The 15,442-nt window shown below is 34.6% G+C and overlaps 1 protein-coding gene across 1 annotated transcript; it reads left to right on the top strand.

Annotated features, from left to right (window-relative positions):
• The first annotated feature begins 230 nt into the window (after positions 1-230).
• Positions 231-14,243, top strand: LOC149543923 (serine/threonine-protein kinase PEPKR2-like). The gene is made up of 6 exons (XM_089795857.1): positions 231-311; positions 11,406-11,555; positions 11,661-11,866; positions 12,760-13,487; positions 13,663-13,959; positions 14,050-14,243. The coding sequence occupies exons 1-6, from the start codon at positions 231-233 to the stop codon at positions 14,241-14,243; spliced, it is 1,656 nt and encodes a 551-aa protein (XP_089651983.1).
• Positions 14,244-15,442: the final 1,199 nt, after the last annotated feature.

Genomic DNA, 15,442 nt, shown 5'->3' with positions numbered 1-15,442 from the left:
CTTGGATTGCAAAAACTCTAATAACATAAATAGGAAATAATGTTCTCAAGACTTTACTTAACACAATATTATCATTTATATGGCTAGTAGCTCCTCTTATTGCGCTAACAACTTCTTTAATCCTAGCAACATATTGAGCAATATTTTCACCTTCTTCCATTCTCATATCATCAAACTTACCTCTCAGGCTCTCAGATTTGGCTCGTTGAACATTTTTTTCTCCACCATAGATGGTGTTCAAGGCATCCCAGATTTTCTTTATACTATCACAGCCTTTGATATCATCAAATTCGACATGGCTTAGGGCAGAGGTAATCTCCAATATTGCCTGATTGTGTTCCTTCTTCTTCTTTACATCTTCACCAATTAGGGCTTTAGTTGGATCAACAAGTTCCACTGTAATGGTAGATTGTGCATGATCTCCAAGTCCTCCAAGGTATCGCTTCATCAAACTTTTCCATGTAGGAAAGTTATCTCTGTTGAGGTTGGGTACTTCTCTTTTAGACATCTCGATCTTTGTGCTCCTACTACCTTAAAACTAGTCCTCTTAAGTAGATGGCTCTAATACCAATTTTTGGAATTAATTTAGAATAACTAGAGGGTTGAATCAATTATCCAATGTCTAGATGTATAAATAAAACTTTTTGCACTTCAGTAAACCCATAAAATATTCATAATCATACATGCATTCATTGTGTATTTACTAAAACTTGTATGTTATTGTAAAATCAATTTGTAGAAGTGTAAAGCATGAAACACAACACATTCATCAGCACACTTGATACAATGATTTATGTGGAAACTCAATTTGGAAAAAACCACGAGTAACATGCTACTCCTTTTCACTCTTCTGAAGTAATACCCTATGAAAGGCCAACCCTATTAAAGGTTACAATACACACTATTAAATGTGACCCAATTAAGGGATTTCAATCACCTTATTAAAAGTGTGCCTTGTTAAAGGAATTTAGGCCATTCACTTAGAATGCCACCCTGTTAAAGGATTTTCTAATGACTGTTAGGTCAACCTTAATCCAAAAGATTTACCCTAGACTAATACAATTGTTAGAGAGTAACAATACAGCTTTGATCTAATACAAATTACAATTTCACTTGTAGATTATAGATGTCTATTTAGTCCTCAATTATGCTTGGCTTTCATGCTTTGTAGCTCTGGCATTTTATTCACCGTTCAAGCATTCATCTCCTTAAGCCTTATTGCTTAACATGTCATTGTAGACTCTTCTCTTGGGTCATTTGATGAAGAAAAACCCTTAATTCCTTCTCCTTCTTAGGTTCTCACACATGACACCAACCTCTCTCTTGCTTCATGACTAAACATTCCTAGAAATAAGAAATTAGAATATTTTCTCACTCATTATCCATTTTCCAAATTAGGGTTTTTGGATGGATTAAGTAGGATACAATGTATCTACCCTATATCTTGCCTTTCTAGAAAATTCTCCTAGAATCCATTTGAATTCACCTAAAAATGGTTTACATCAAATTTTGTGCCACTAGCTCATCAATCTTATCTTCCTCCTAGTTTACAAGTTTCAAGAAAACAAATTTGTCAACTTAGATTTGGTGAATCTTTGATCTTTATCATAATGCAGCAGCTCAGCATTATCAACCTTCTGATACTTGGCACATACTCTATTGCTTGACATCAACTGTAAAATCACTCAACATCAACTAAAGTTTACTAGTGCTTAGCATCAACTAAACTTTACTCAATATAAATTGACTTGCTCAACATCCACTAGATTCTACTTTTACTTGGCTCCAACTAACTTTCTTCTCAGCTTGCACTAACTTTGCTCGACACCTACTATCTACTTGGTCAAGCTTGGCAAACAAACTTTATTTAACTTATTCTTCTAGGCTTTCTAAGTGTAGCCAACCATTTTCTAACCTTAAGAAGATCATCAATACATCATGTCATCATTGTCTTAACTAATCCTTGTTCTTCATTTCATAATCATAACTCAACCTTTCCTCTAGGTGCTTTTGTTACATCTTATTGATCAAATCCTCCTCATCAATCAACTAAGTGATAGTACTTGAATCTTATAAGCAATTGTATTACCAACAAATAGCAAGTTTGACAACAGTGAAAAAATAATTATTGAAACACATAATCTTCTTCAACAATCTCTTTTTCAATGATCTTTTCAATCAGATTTCAATAGATAATTTGCTAACAGTGCATACCTATGCATACTTTTTTATATTGAACTATTTGCATCTAGTTTTTTAAATTGTAATAAGGTCCTACAGACTCCAACAATTCAACAACTTTGTTATAACTATCCTTTATGTCATCCATGTAAAATAGGCCCAAACCATGTAATGATGATGGAGTTGTGTGACATATCCTCTTGTTAATGCAAAAATTAGTGTTATTTGGAGGCAATTCCTTGGGTACCCATTCTTTCTCAAGATGTGTGTGCCTTAAGGGAATCTTGATGTCACTCTTTGTCTCATCATCATAAGAACATGACCCCCTTGAGCAAGGAAAATTGCATATATTTATATAATTTTCTTCTAATCTTTTGCCCTCTAGGTTGTCTCTCTTTTGTAGACCTACTACATGTCTCATTATCCTCTTCTATTCTAGCATTTACCTCACTTGAGGAAGAAAAATCTAACATATACCTATTTGATGGTACCTGGAGACCATCAAATGAGAGATATAGTTGAAGGAGCAAAATAGTTTTCTATAAAGTGAGGCTAATATTCATGAAGTTTTCCTAAAGTTAATGTTGAAGGTAAAGAGAAAGAAAACATGTAATAAATTAATACCTCCCGATCTATGTCACTGTGTACAATCCTCGTTAAAGGGGTATAGTTTCCTGCATATGTAAATAATTTTTCTTAAGTTAGTTATAGATTACATGATACTTATGCTACAAATTACATAGAGCATAACATGAATAATATGCACACATCGCAAAAAGCATAACATTGTATATTTTTTAATTGGTTAGCTCTACAAAAAATCATATTATAAGTAATTAGAACCCAATACATTTCCATTGATCATGTCATTGATAATCTTCTTCATCCATCTCATCATCATGAACACCATCATTATTGCCATCATCATCCCAATCATCAAAATGACCATCATCAACATCATGGTCATCACTATGACCATCATCATCATCATCATTGTCGTTGTCGTCGTTGTCATCACCACCATCACCATCAGTACCACCACCACCACCACCACCATCATCATCATCATTATCATCATCATCATCATCGTCATCATCATCATCATCATCATCATCATCATCATCGTCAATGTCATCACCATCATCATGAACATCTTCACCACCATCATCGTCATCATCTCCTTTATCTTCACCATCATTAGTATCGTCATCTCTTCCATCTTCGTCATCATCATCATCTACTTCATCTTCCACTTCTTAAGTTTATGTGGAATGCCAAAGTAAACTACTTTCTCACATTGGCTTGAAAGAACATAAGGCTCATTTCCAGCTAGCTAAAATGACCTTTTATTAATCATTGTAAATCCATTATAATGTTCAATAATAGTTCTATTAGGATCATTTTGATTCAGTAGTAGCCTGTACCATTTGACACCAAGTAGAACTTGTTTGAAGGAATTAAAGTTGCACTCAATTATATCATCCAAAAAGATAGAGTATTTATTTTTAAATTATTGACGATGCATGTCATTTCTAGACAAAATATTGGTGGCCTCAAACACTATCGTTATCCTAGAATCATAAGTTCTCTTAGTCTTGTCCACCTTTTTATACAAAATTTATAGCCATTGTAGTACATAGCTCTATGGTACTTGACCTATTATTTTTCAAACGTAAAAAAATTATGCATCCATCCTCGAGTTGATATTAAACAAATGGGTCATGATAGATTAACTTATACGTACCTTTCCACCTCTTAAATCGTTTTCTAGATCAATTACCATTGGCATAACATTGGAATCTCAATTACGATGAGCTTTATTAACCAATGAAGCAAAATCATCCCATGTTAATCAGAGACCATTTTGTTGAGATTATTCAATCCATACCATCATCCAATCAAGATTTTTTGCAATATACAAATGAAGTGCATCCCACTCATGAGCAACTATATAAAATAAATAGACAAATTAGAAACAACTTATATTGATGAAGGATAAGAATTAATTAACTAAAATAAATTTTTATAATTACCTCTCACTTTCCTCAATCTACCTTTCCCCATCAAGTACTCCCCTTCAAATCTATTCATGAAGTTGGGATCCCAAATGTGATCCACATGGATTTTGATAAAAACATGGGAAGATATTCACTGATGTAAACCATGGTCTAGTAGACCATCTATCCCTCGACCATGGAACCTTCAAGATGTGCTCTCTATCGAACCAATCCCTTCAAAAATTTCAAGTGCGTCTCAATCATCCAGATTGACCTAGTTGGTACAGGTCCACACAATTCAATCTCCTAAACTAGATGTATGAGGTAGTGCTCTTGTGCATTGAAAAAAGTTGAAGGTAGACACTTTTGCATCTTACACAAAAGTTAAGGAATTTTTTTCTTCCATTTCTTTATGTCTTTTTTATCAATTTATTTAGATGAAAACCACCTAGAATATATTCATCATGTAAAAATATATTAATGAGACTAAGAACACTTCTAACCTCATGTATTTTCCAAGATCATATATAATGTGTTTCACAGTCATGTTTTCCAAGATGTGTGGAAGAGATAGAGGTAAAACGTACTACAATAATGATAAAATGATCTTTTCAATATATTATAAAATAAAACAATCAAAAGTACATGATGTTTTACAATTTTTTTGTAAATAGAGAAGAAGATGACTTACCTTGACGAAGGTATGCCAATCATGCATTTTCAACCCTGACCCAATATCACATTTCTCTGAAATGAGATTGCTTATGTTTACAACAAATCCTATGGGAAATCTATTTTTTTTTATGGCTTCATATATGGCATCACTTTGTTGTTGCATTAATAACCAAGGAAGGATGCTTGTATTAATCTAGTTTCCATTGCTATTTGATTCAACAAAAAAGTTCAATGCATGATTGGATTCATCAATATCATTGTAAATTTTGACCAATTTTTATTTGTCACACCTTCCATTCAATATTTTCCATAGTATCTCTATTAGATTTTTTTCAATATGTGTATCATTAAACAAATGCATGACTAGGAGGTGCTCATAGTATGACAACCAACTAAATTGTCTAGGATATCTTTTAAATCCTTTTGGAAGTTTCTCATTGATGCCTTGATGACCTTCACAAACATCAATTATATCTTTAGTAAACAAAAGAAAATATCCAAATTTAAATTTCATAAGAAAACCTGCATCAGATGGAATCATAGTATCTTTACGATCATTCTATTGTATTCCAACTTTCACATATGAGGTGTCATTCTTCATGGATTTGATGTTGTCTCTTCTTTCCCATTGAAAAGATGTTTTTTTGGTAATTTGATACTTATGATTTTTGTGGAGAAAGTGTCTATGCTCATTGAACACCTATTTTCCTAAACCTTTTGAATGGAAAGATTTCATCTTTGGACCAAAAATTAGACATGAAAATTTTCCCTTTGTCTGAATACCTACAAGATCGTGTATAATTGGATGACATGTGAACTATAAGATTCATATTTACAATCATCACATGCAACGTAAACATACAAAAAAATATATGTGTTAACAGTTTTACATACCACAAAAATGTGTTAGTCCAGGAGCATCATGTATTGTCCATACAAGCATTGCATGGAATTAAATTTGCCTTTCACCAATTGGTCTAGACATTTCGTACATAGTTTACCCATTCCATAACTCCAACAACTCATCAATCAAGGGCTCAATATATACATTCAAATCCTTCACTTGGTACTTACCTACTTGAATGAACATAAACAAAACATAATTATTACAACCATTTCGATACTATGTTTATAAATTGATTTAGATTACTATTAAATGGAAAAATACCTAGTACAATCATTGCCAATATTATGTGCTCCCTCTTTACAGACATCCAAGGAGTAATGTTATTGTTAATAACAAAAATAGGTTAAATCGAGTAAACATATCTCATCTCTCTAAATGGATTGACATTGTCTGCTACCAATTCAAATTACAAAGTTCTTCTTTAAATACTAGCCTCCTATCTTCTATGTCCTTAAATGTAGAACCATCTACAAACATTCACATAATGTCATCTTGACTTCTATTGCATGCATGGTAATCCATAAATTGTGCCAAGCGATTACACCTAAATAATTATTGCAGAGATGGAATAATGGAAATGTACTGAAGAACCTTGTGAGGCACCTTTTTCATTATTTGATCTAATTGATATCTACTAATGTGACAATTAGGGCATTATGTTGCAAATTCATTTTGTTTATGATATATGATATGATAATTGGGACATGCATGTGGGTGAATGCACCAAGTTGAGGTGCCAAAAAGATGACACTTTTTTTCTTCAAAATTTCCAATAGCATGCACACATTATGGCTTGAGCATAGGGTTGTTGAGCCCAGGCCATAGTGTGTGTGTGCTATGGAAAAATGGAATTCTCTAAAGCACTTGCACACTATAGTGTGTGCGCACTATTGGAAATCATACCATTCTCTCCCTCCCCCTTCTCTCTCCTTATATACATCCTATCCCACATACTCTTTGAACCCCCATCTCTCTCTCTCTCTCTCTCTCTCTCTATATATATATATATATACATTCCTCTCTACTCCATCCTCTCTATTTCACTCTCTCTCTCTCTCTCCCTCTCTCTCCCTCTCTCTCCCCCTTCCTTTCTCACCCCCTAATCTATGTCCCTCTCTCTCTTTCTATACATCATATCCCCTATACTCTTTGAACCCCCATCCTCTACTCCCTATCAATATCTCCCTCTCTCTCTCTCTCTCCTATCTGCTACTCCCTCCCTCTCCCTCTCCCTCCCTCTATTCTTTCCCTCCTCTCTCTCTCTCCCCCTCTCCCTCTCTCTCCCTCCCCCTCCCTCCCTCCCTCCCTCCCTCTCCCTCTCCCTCCCTCTCTCCCTCTCTCTCCCCACTCTCCCTCTCTCTCTCCCCATCCCTCCCTCTCCCTCTATCATCCAATACTTTATGCCATTCTCTCTCTCTCTCACTCTTTATATGCATCCTATTTCATGTACACTTTGAACCACCATTCCTCTCTCTCTCTCTCTCTCTCTCTCTCTCTCTCTCTTCCCCCCCTCTCCCTCTCTCACCTCTCTATCTCTATATCCCAATTCCAATCCCACCCTCTCACATCCCCTATTGTGTGTCCCTCTCTCTCTTTCTATGCATTGTATCCCATGTACCCTTTGACTGCCCCATCCTCTCTCTCTCTCTCTCTCTCTCTCTCTCTCTCTCTCTCTCTCTCTCTCTCTCTCTCTCATCGTCTCTCCTCTATGCTCTATTCCCTCTCTCTTTGTATGAATCTATCTCACGTACACTTTGATCCCTACTCTCTCTCTCTCTCTCTCTCTCTCTCTCTCTCTCTCTCTCTCTCTCTCTCTCTCTCTCTCTCTCTCTCCATTTCTCCCTCCATCTCTCGCTACCTCATCCTATGTCTCTTTCTCCCATCCTCTCTCTTTCTTTGCATCCTATCTCGTACTCTTTCCCTCTCTCTCTCTTTCTCTCTCTCTCTCTCTCTCTCTCTCTCTCTCTCTCTCTCTCTCTCTCTTTCTCTTTCTCTCTCCCATCCTCTCTCTTTCTTTGCATCCAATCTCATACTCTCTCTCTCTCTCTCTCTATGTCCCTCTCTCTCTTTCTATGCATGCTATCCCATGTACTCTTTGAACCCCCATCCTCTACTTGCTATCAATCTTCCCCCCCCTTTCTCTCTCCCTCACTCTCTTGCCTCTCTATCTCTCTATACCAATCCCAATCCCACCCTCTCACATCCCCTTTTGTGTGACCCTCTCTATCTTTCTATGCATTGTATCCCATGTACCCTTTGATTCTCTCTCTCTCTCTCTCTCTCTCTCTCTCTCTCTCTCTCTCTCACCCCCTCTCTCTCTCTCTCTCACCCCCCTCTCTCTCTCTCTCCTCCCTCCCTCCCTCCCCCCCTCTCTCTATCTCCCCCCTCCCTCTCCCTCTCTCCCCTTCCCTCTCTCATCTCTCTATATCCCTATTCCAATCCAAATCCCACCCTCTCACATCACCTACTATGTGTCCCTCTCTCTCTTTCTATGCATTGTATCCCATGTACCCTTTGATCCCTCATCCTCTACTCCCTATCAATTCCCCCCTCTCTCTCTCACTCCCATCTCCTACTCTGTGTCCCTCTCTCTTTTATGCATCCTATTCCATGCTCTCTTTGAACCCCCATCCTCTACCGCCATTCAATCTCACCATCTCTCTCTCTCTCTCTCTCTCTCTCTCTCTCTCTCCTCCCTTTCCATACCCCTCTCTCCATTTATCCCTCCCTCTCTTCCTACCCCATCCTCTCTCTCTCTCTCTCTCTCTCTCTCTCTCTCCCTCCCTCCCTCCCTCCCCTAATCTCTATATGTATATTTATCTTTCTCTCTCTACTCTCTCTCTATCTCTATTTATCTCTCTTTCTCTCTCTCTACATCCTATTCTATGATCTTTCCCCATTCCCTTATCTCTTTTTATTCTTCTATGTCACTCTACATCATATCCCCTACTCTCTCCCCATCTTCTACTCTCTCTCTCACTCTTTACCCTCGCTCCCTCTCTACCTCTCTCCTTATCCATCCTCTCTATTAAAATTAAAGGCTTAAATAGTGCGTACACACTATAGCATGTGCACGCTATAGTGTGTATGCACTATTTAAGCCTTCAACTTAATTAAGGTTTAAATAGAACACACACACTATAGCCCATACACGCTATTTAAGCCTTGAATTTAAAAATTCTTTAAATAGTGCACATGCAATATAGCATGTACACACTATTGCGTGCACACACTATCTAAAGCATTGGATACCACCAAGCCTAAGGCTTGGATTTTCCTTGGGGATCCAACCCAAAGGTTTGGAGGCTCTAAAACTGGTCTAAGATGTGTTTTGTAGCAAGCATACAAAAAGTGCTTGTTTTTTCTTTTGTGCTCTCCTTCAAGTTTCCCTATGGTTGAGAATTGATAAAATCAAGTTAAATGGTATTATAGATCTCTGTGTTAGCTATATAACCATATAATTTATTCCAAGCCTTTCAATTATAATTTATTTTGAATGTATGTCCATTTTCTCTCAAAAAGCAACATGTACTAATTGGGGTGTATATTTTAGCTCGTTCATCGAATTTTGCAAAAAAATAGTTTTTAAGAAACTAGACTCCATTATACACACTTGGAAAAAAATAAGTTTTTATTTTAGATTTTAAAAAATAATTTCTAGGGGGAGCACATAGATATTTCACACTTTTGGGATGTTTCCACGTACAAAATTCATTAAAAATGAAATACACATTATAGAATTACCTAAAAATTTTGGGATAAACTACACAATATTAGATAAGTTTTACCTAGAGCGAATACAAAATTTCAAAATAAAAGTTTAAATTTTAGGGGGGCCACACTTTGCACTATGTTATATTTTTTTCTAAAAAATAGTAGCTCTTTCGATGGCCCCCTTTTTTGAGGGCCTAAAATTAAAACCATTTTGATAAAAAATAGCGGTTTGGAAGCTAGATTCAAAGGATTACTACTATTCTTTTTGTCATATCTTAAAATTTTGAGCATAACTATCTTCAAACGCTTGTTGAAGTTTAGAAATTTCTAATTTTACAAAAATAGTGGCCACTTGCACCCTTATTTTGGCACCACAACTTGGTAACGAGTTTATTAGTAACGAGTAATAAAAAGTTTATTAGTAACAAGTTTGGAATGAAGATTGTTAAATGTACTGTAGAAATAAATAAATAAATAGAATTCGTACTCAAGAAAGTGGTGGTACATTTTAATAATGCATAATATACTTTTAATTATTGATAAGAAGGAGAGAGTTTGTAAATTAAATTAAAATGTAGAATTTTATTCTTTATATTGATGCAATGATTGTTGCTTAAGATATATTAGAAGAGCTATTCATTTATAAAATATCATCACTATTGAAATTTCACAATAATTTGAAAAAGTATATTTCATGATAAGATGCATGAAAGTAAATTGAACCCCCTTCCTCTTCCTCTCTCTCTCTATATATAGTAGTATCTGATGGGTGAGTCCTAAGAATTATTTTACATATGGTTTGTTTCTCTCACACTTGATTTGATTCAAATGAGCACATATTTCGCATATGGTTTATTTGTGGCTTTAAACATACATAATAATTTAATGCTAAAGTTTAAATATTAAAAAATTGAATATTCACTTCACACATACACCTTTCTCAAATAGACATGTCACATATATCTCATTACAAATAATAAATAAATAAATTTAGGTAATAAAAAATCAACACAAACACTAGGCTGAAAAAATGGTCATAGCTCCCAGATACTTTTTTTATTAATCAACAACTTCTATTTATTTACAAATATATTGATGGATTTCAACAATTGATTCAATGTTGTAATTAAAATTTAAAAAAAAAAAAAAAAAAAACAAACTTTGTATTGAGACTCAAACATTTGAAAAACTTTAGAACACTCTGAATTATAAATGTTACTCTACAAACATGACAAATATGTTGAACACTTAATCATTTTATAATTGTTCGCCCGAAAAAACAAACAAAATTGAATGAGGTATATAATCTAAATTTATTAAATTATATAATCTATAATAGTTTAAAAACTAGTCAAAACTACTTTTACTACAATTACAAATGAGCAATAATTTCATAGGCACACAAAAAGGTTAACTAAAAAAGCCTATAAATTAAAATCAATTATTTATTATAGAAAAATATTCTTCTACATAAAAGAATGAAATAGAATTTTGAAATTGAGACCAACTGTTTATTGTTAGTTTAGACAACAAATTGTGTTACACCATATTTCAGACACACTTCATCACGTTGAAAAATAAATAATTTTCTGAAAATTAAAGCACACTTTCTTCATATGAAAACATCAACCAGAATTTTATCTACAAAATTAAATTATCGTTATATTATAAATGCCAATCCCGATCCCACGTGTGTCAGTTTTCTGAATGCTTGTCAAAAGCTGTGTCAAAAATACCCGTGGCAGAAAACAGAGAAAAAAGTCTAAGTTGAGGCCATTATTTAGTGTTCATCGTCTATATTTAGGGCAGAGAAGGGCATGCTTTTCTTAATGTGAAGACAAGTGGAAATAAAAACTTTTATCTTCCCTGACAATTAATTTAATACATCACAGCCATTTTTGGCAATTTGCTAAAATCGATTTGCTTCGCAGCTTCCCGCCCCCCCCCCCCGCACCAATTCTTGTATTAAACGCTTCGGATGTTTTCCCTCCCCATTCGAAAATCAATCTTTCCCTCCACCTTCTGAACGCAGCGCTTCATCTCACCCCCGTTTACTCTCTTTAAAAACACCTGTTTCAGGGGTAATTTGTAAAGCTTACCCTCGATTCAACAATGGCTTCTTCTGGAGCACCTGCCGAGGCCACTAAGCACCTGATGTGATCTCGGCTGAAGAAAACTTTCAAAAGGAGCCCTCTGAATTGGGGAAGGTACCGCCGGAAAGTTCTGCTCTCGTCGGGGAAAATCAAGCTGATGCCAACTCCGTCAGTTCGCCGGTCGAGGGATTGGTGAGCGATTTGGATGGCCAAAACGTCTCAGCTGCTGCAAATGGAGATGTCGCAGAGGGTCTTTTCGAAGCGGACGCTCTTTTCGACAAGCACTTGAGATTAGGCAAGTGTCTTTTATTCTGCGCATCTTTTTTCTCGATTGTTTTTTATGGTCTATCTCGGAGTCAAATCTCCTGGACACTATGCTCGACATCGGTGCTCTGTCACACGAGCTATAGCCCCTTTGTTGTTGTTGTTCAGATCTTTCCCAATCTGAAATACATTTTTTTGATTTATATTTCATTTTTTTAGAAAGTATGGTGCAGATTAACTTATGAAGATCAGTCTTCCGTTGCTGATTTGATTCGTTCTTCTGTTGTTCATCATTTGTTGCTGGAATGGGTTTGTTTTTTTCACACTTTTTTCTGGATTCTTGATAATGTGATTTGATAATATGATCAAAGAGAGGTGCTGATGAGGGTTAGAAATATATTAACGCTTTGAAGGGTAATTTGTTTTGGGGCCATCGCACCATTCTAATGGCATTATACTAGGATTGGATTAATGCATTATATGTGTTTTTAGAGTAATGACATGCAAGTGTTCTGAGAGGAATGGTATATAGAGTATTGTATAATTATTTTCAGAGTTTTATCAAATTATCCCGTGTTTAGCAGGTTGTCATAATTTCTGAATATATTGCTACAAATAATTTGGTCTGTGTGTTTCTAACATTCAATAAGACTAAAATTAAGGCTATGATATTTGAAGGGGACTAGTTTTCTTAACCATTGACGCATTCTAATGGTATCCACAGGAGGTTGTGATTACTGCACTATCATTTGAGATAGAATGATTTAGATACAATTGTGTATACATTGTTGGATTGTTTTAGTAGGTTTTCGTTACTCTTAAATTTATTGATACAGATGAATTAGGCTGTGTTTGTAACATCCAAAATAATAGGATCAACTTTCTTTTGCAAATTGAAATTCATCGTCATTTTTGTGATTTCTGGCAGGCAATCTGAGGTCCAAGCAAAGATGACTCCTGTAAAGAAGAGGAGAACGAACATTGTATCAGACCATATGATTTGCTCATGTGATGATGGTGCATCAACCTCATCCTCTGCCTCCCTTTTCTCACTTAAACATTTGAACTCTCCACAATATCACCAACCACCTGTTGTTACTGTTTCTACTCCAAGAAGAGGTATCTGCTTGAAGGATACAACTCCAAGAGGCATAAAGAGGAAATGTGGTTGCATAGAGGAAACCACTCAAATCATTAGGGATCATAAAATTGAATCTGATTATTACATTGGTCCAATTTTGGGCAGAGGCAAATACGGAGTTGTAAAGTTGTGCAAGAATAGAGTCACAGAAGAAATGATGGCATGCAAGACTGTGCCCAAAGATTCTCCACAAAATGTATACAAAGAAGTGGAGATTATGCAACACCTCTCAGGTCATCCCAACATTGTAACACTTCATTCTGTGTACGAAGATGCAGATTCTTTGCATCTTGTAATGGAGATTTGCTCTGGGGGAGGCCTTGCTGATTCTGTGAAAAAGAGATGTTATTCAGAGAGGGAAGCCGCACAATTGATCAGACAACTGCTTGATGTAATTCAACACTGCCATGAAATGGGAGTTGTTCACAGGGACATCAAGCCCCAAAATATTCTTTTATCCAGTGATGGACAGATGAAGTTATGTGATTTTGGCATGTCGGTGCATGTGGAAAATGGTATGCCATTCACACTTTCAAATTAGTAGAGTTCTTTTCTTTTTTATAGTTAAAAGACTATTGTCAATATTTATATCAGTAGAGTTCTATTCATTTTATGAAATCCAAACTCTTTAAATTAATTCTAAATATTAAGATTGTTATAAATTAAAACTCTTGTTTGTATTGAGTGTAGGTCAAAATTTATCAGGTTTGGCTGGCAGTCCCGCATATGTAGCCCCTGAAGTTTTGGCAGGGAAATATACAGAAAAGGTGGATGTATGGGCTACTGGTGTCATCCTCCACGGGCTCTTGATTGGTACCTTACCATTTTGTGGGGATTCTATAGATACCATCGTTGAGGCAGTGAAAAATGTGCAATTAAATTTCTTCACTGATAAGTGGAAATCTATTTCTGAGCTTGCCAATGATTTTCTTTCTAGGATGCTTTCAAGGGATGTTGAGAAGAGGATTTCTCCAGAGGAAGCCTTGAGTATGTATATTTTCTAGCTTCACATTTTTGGTATAAATTTATACAGTCATTCTGAGGTTTTTCTTATGCACTTTTCTCTTTGTTTTATAGTCCATCCTTGGATCTTGTATCATACAAAATTTGATATGGAGCTCTTTAAGGAGTCAAATTTGATGTTTCCATACAAGGCAGAGAGAAAATATCCAAACATAAAAAGAACAGATTCAACATGGATGCCTATCCTTGCCTTGGACAGAGCTCTATTTATTCAAGATTGCCTCTTTGTAAAGCATGTTGAATGCTGAATTGTACTGATTAGACTCAGCATATTCCATAGCTGATATTCGAGTCCTTTTATGTTTTTGTGGAATAAATTTGGTCTCACTAGAAGCTTAAATTGCACCCTAAGGTGGTGTTCTTTTTATATTGTATATGTATCTACAACATTCAAATTGTAAATGGAAGAATTGTATATTTTTTTTTTATGAAGAATGATACAAGAATGGTAAAGGATTGTCAAGGGATGCTTACAGAAAAATAAAAGTCTATGTAGAACACATGAAATAAAGATTAAACATAATTTTTAAAATAAATAATTTAAATTCAATTGATATAATGATAAATAACTATGTAGAAGAAATGAAATAATTTAAAACAAAAGTTAGTAATTTTATTTCTCTAACTGAATCATGGAAATCTTCCAATAAATGTAGGACCATAAAATTGACAGTTTACAGTATGACAAATAATGATACGAGAGTATAAAGTCTTGAACCAAGTGCCGTTATAAATATCTATTGATTATAATAGGGGAGATATTATTTATTTATATAAATGTTTGAATGTAGTGTAGAAGGTAAATTATAGAGATAAAATTGTAAGTATTGTATTTAGACAACATAATATTATGATTGGTGAAAAAAGAGTTGGAATCATTTATGTAAAAGTACAAATTCTAAATTTTAAAAAATCAATTTTCTTAATGTAAATATTTTTTTTGATGTTTAAGTTTTAATAAGAATCACAATATTAATAACTAACTTATTGCAAAATTCATATTTTCTTTAGTATCATTCTAATAGAACAATTAACAAAATTAGATGAAAGATTAAAGATCAATGTATAAATTAACATTAATTTTATTGATTATTGATATTTGAATTTCAAATTATTCATAAACACTTCATTGAAAATCTATATCCTTTTTAATGATACCTCAAAAAGTGAACTTTACAAGTTTAGGCAAAATATTGAAAACAATAGAAATATTTCAATTGCATTCCTAGAAACATGCAAGATTGTTGCAATACATTTTACCTATATAATATAAAAATTTGAAATGTTTTTATTCAATTCCTAGATTTACAAGATGATGCATTTCTAATTAGAGTTCACTTTTAGTTAAAACGGTTGTAGAAGTACTTGATTTTTTTATTTTTCAACTTTAGTGTTAGAATTACATAGTCAAGAATAGAGCTACACTTCATACCCAATTCAAAGAGAT

This window comes from Cupressus sempervirens, chromosome 8 (assembly GCF_028749045.1).
Source record: "Cupressus sempervirens isolate cs-2001-9-10 chromosome 8, ASM2874904v1, whole genome shotgun sequence".
In the NCBI taxonomy this organism is placed as follows: domain Eukaryota; kingdom Viridiplantae; phylum Streptophyta; class Pinopsida; order Cupressales; family Cupressaceae; genus Cupressus; species Cupressus sempervirens.
This window is presented reverse-complemented; position numbering and strand designations above follow the sequence as displayed.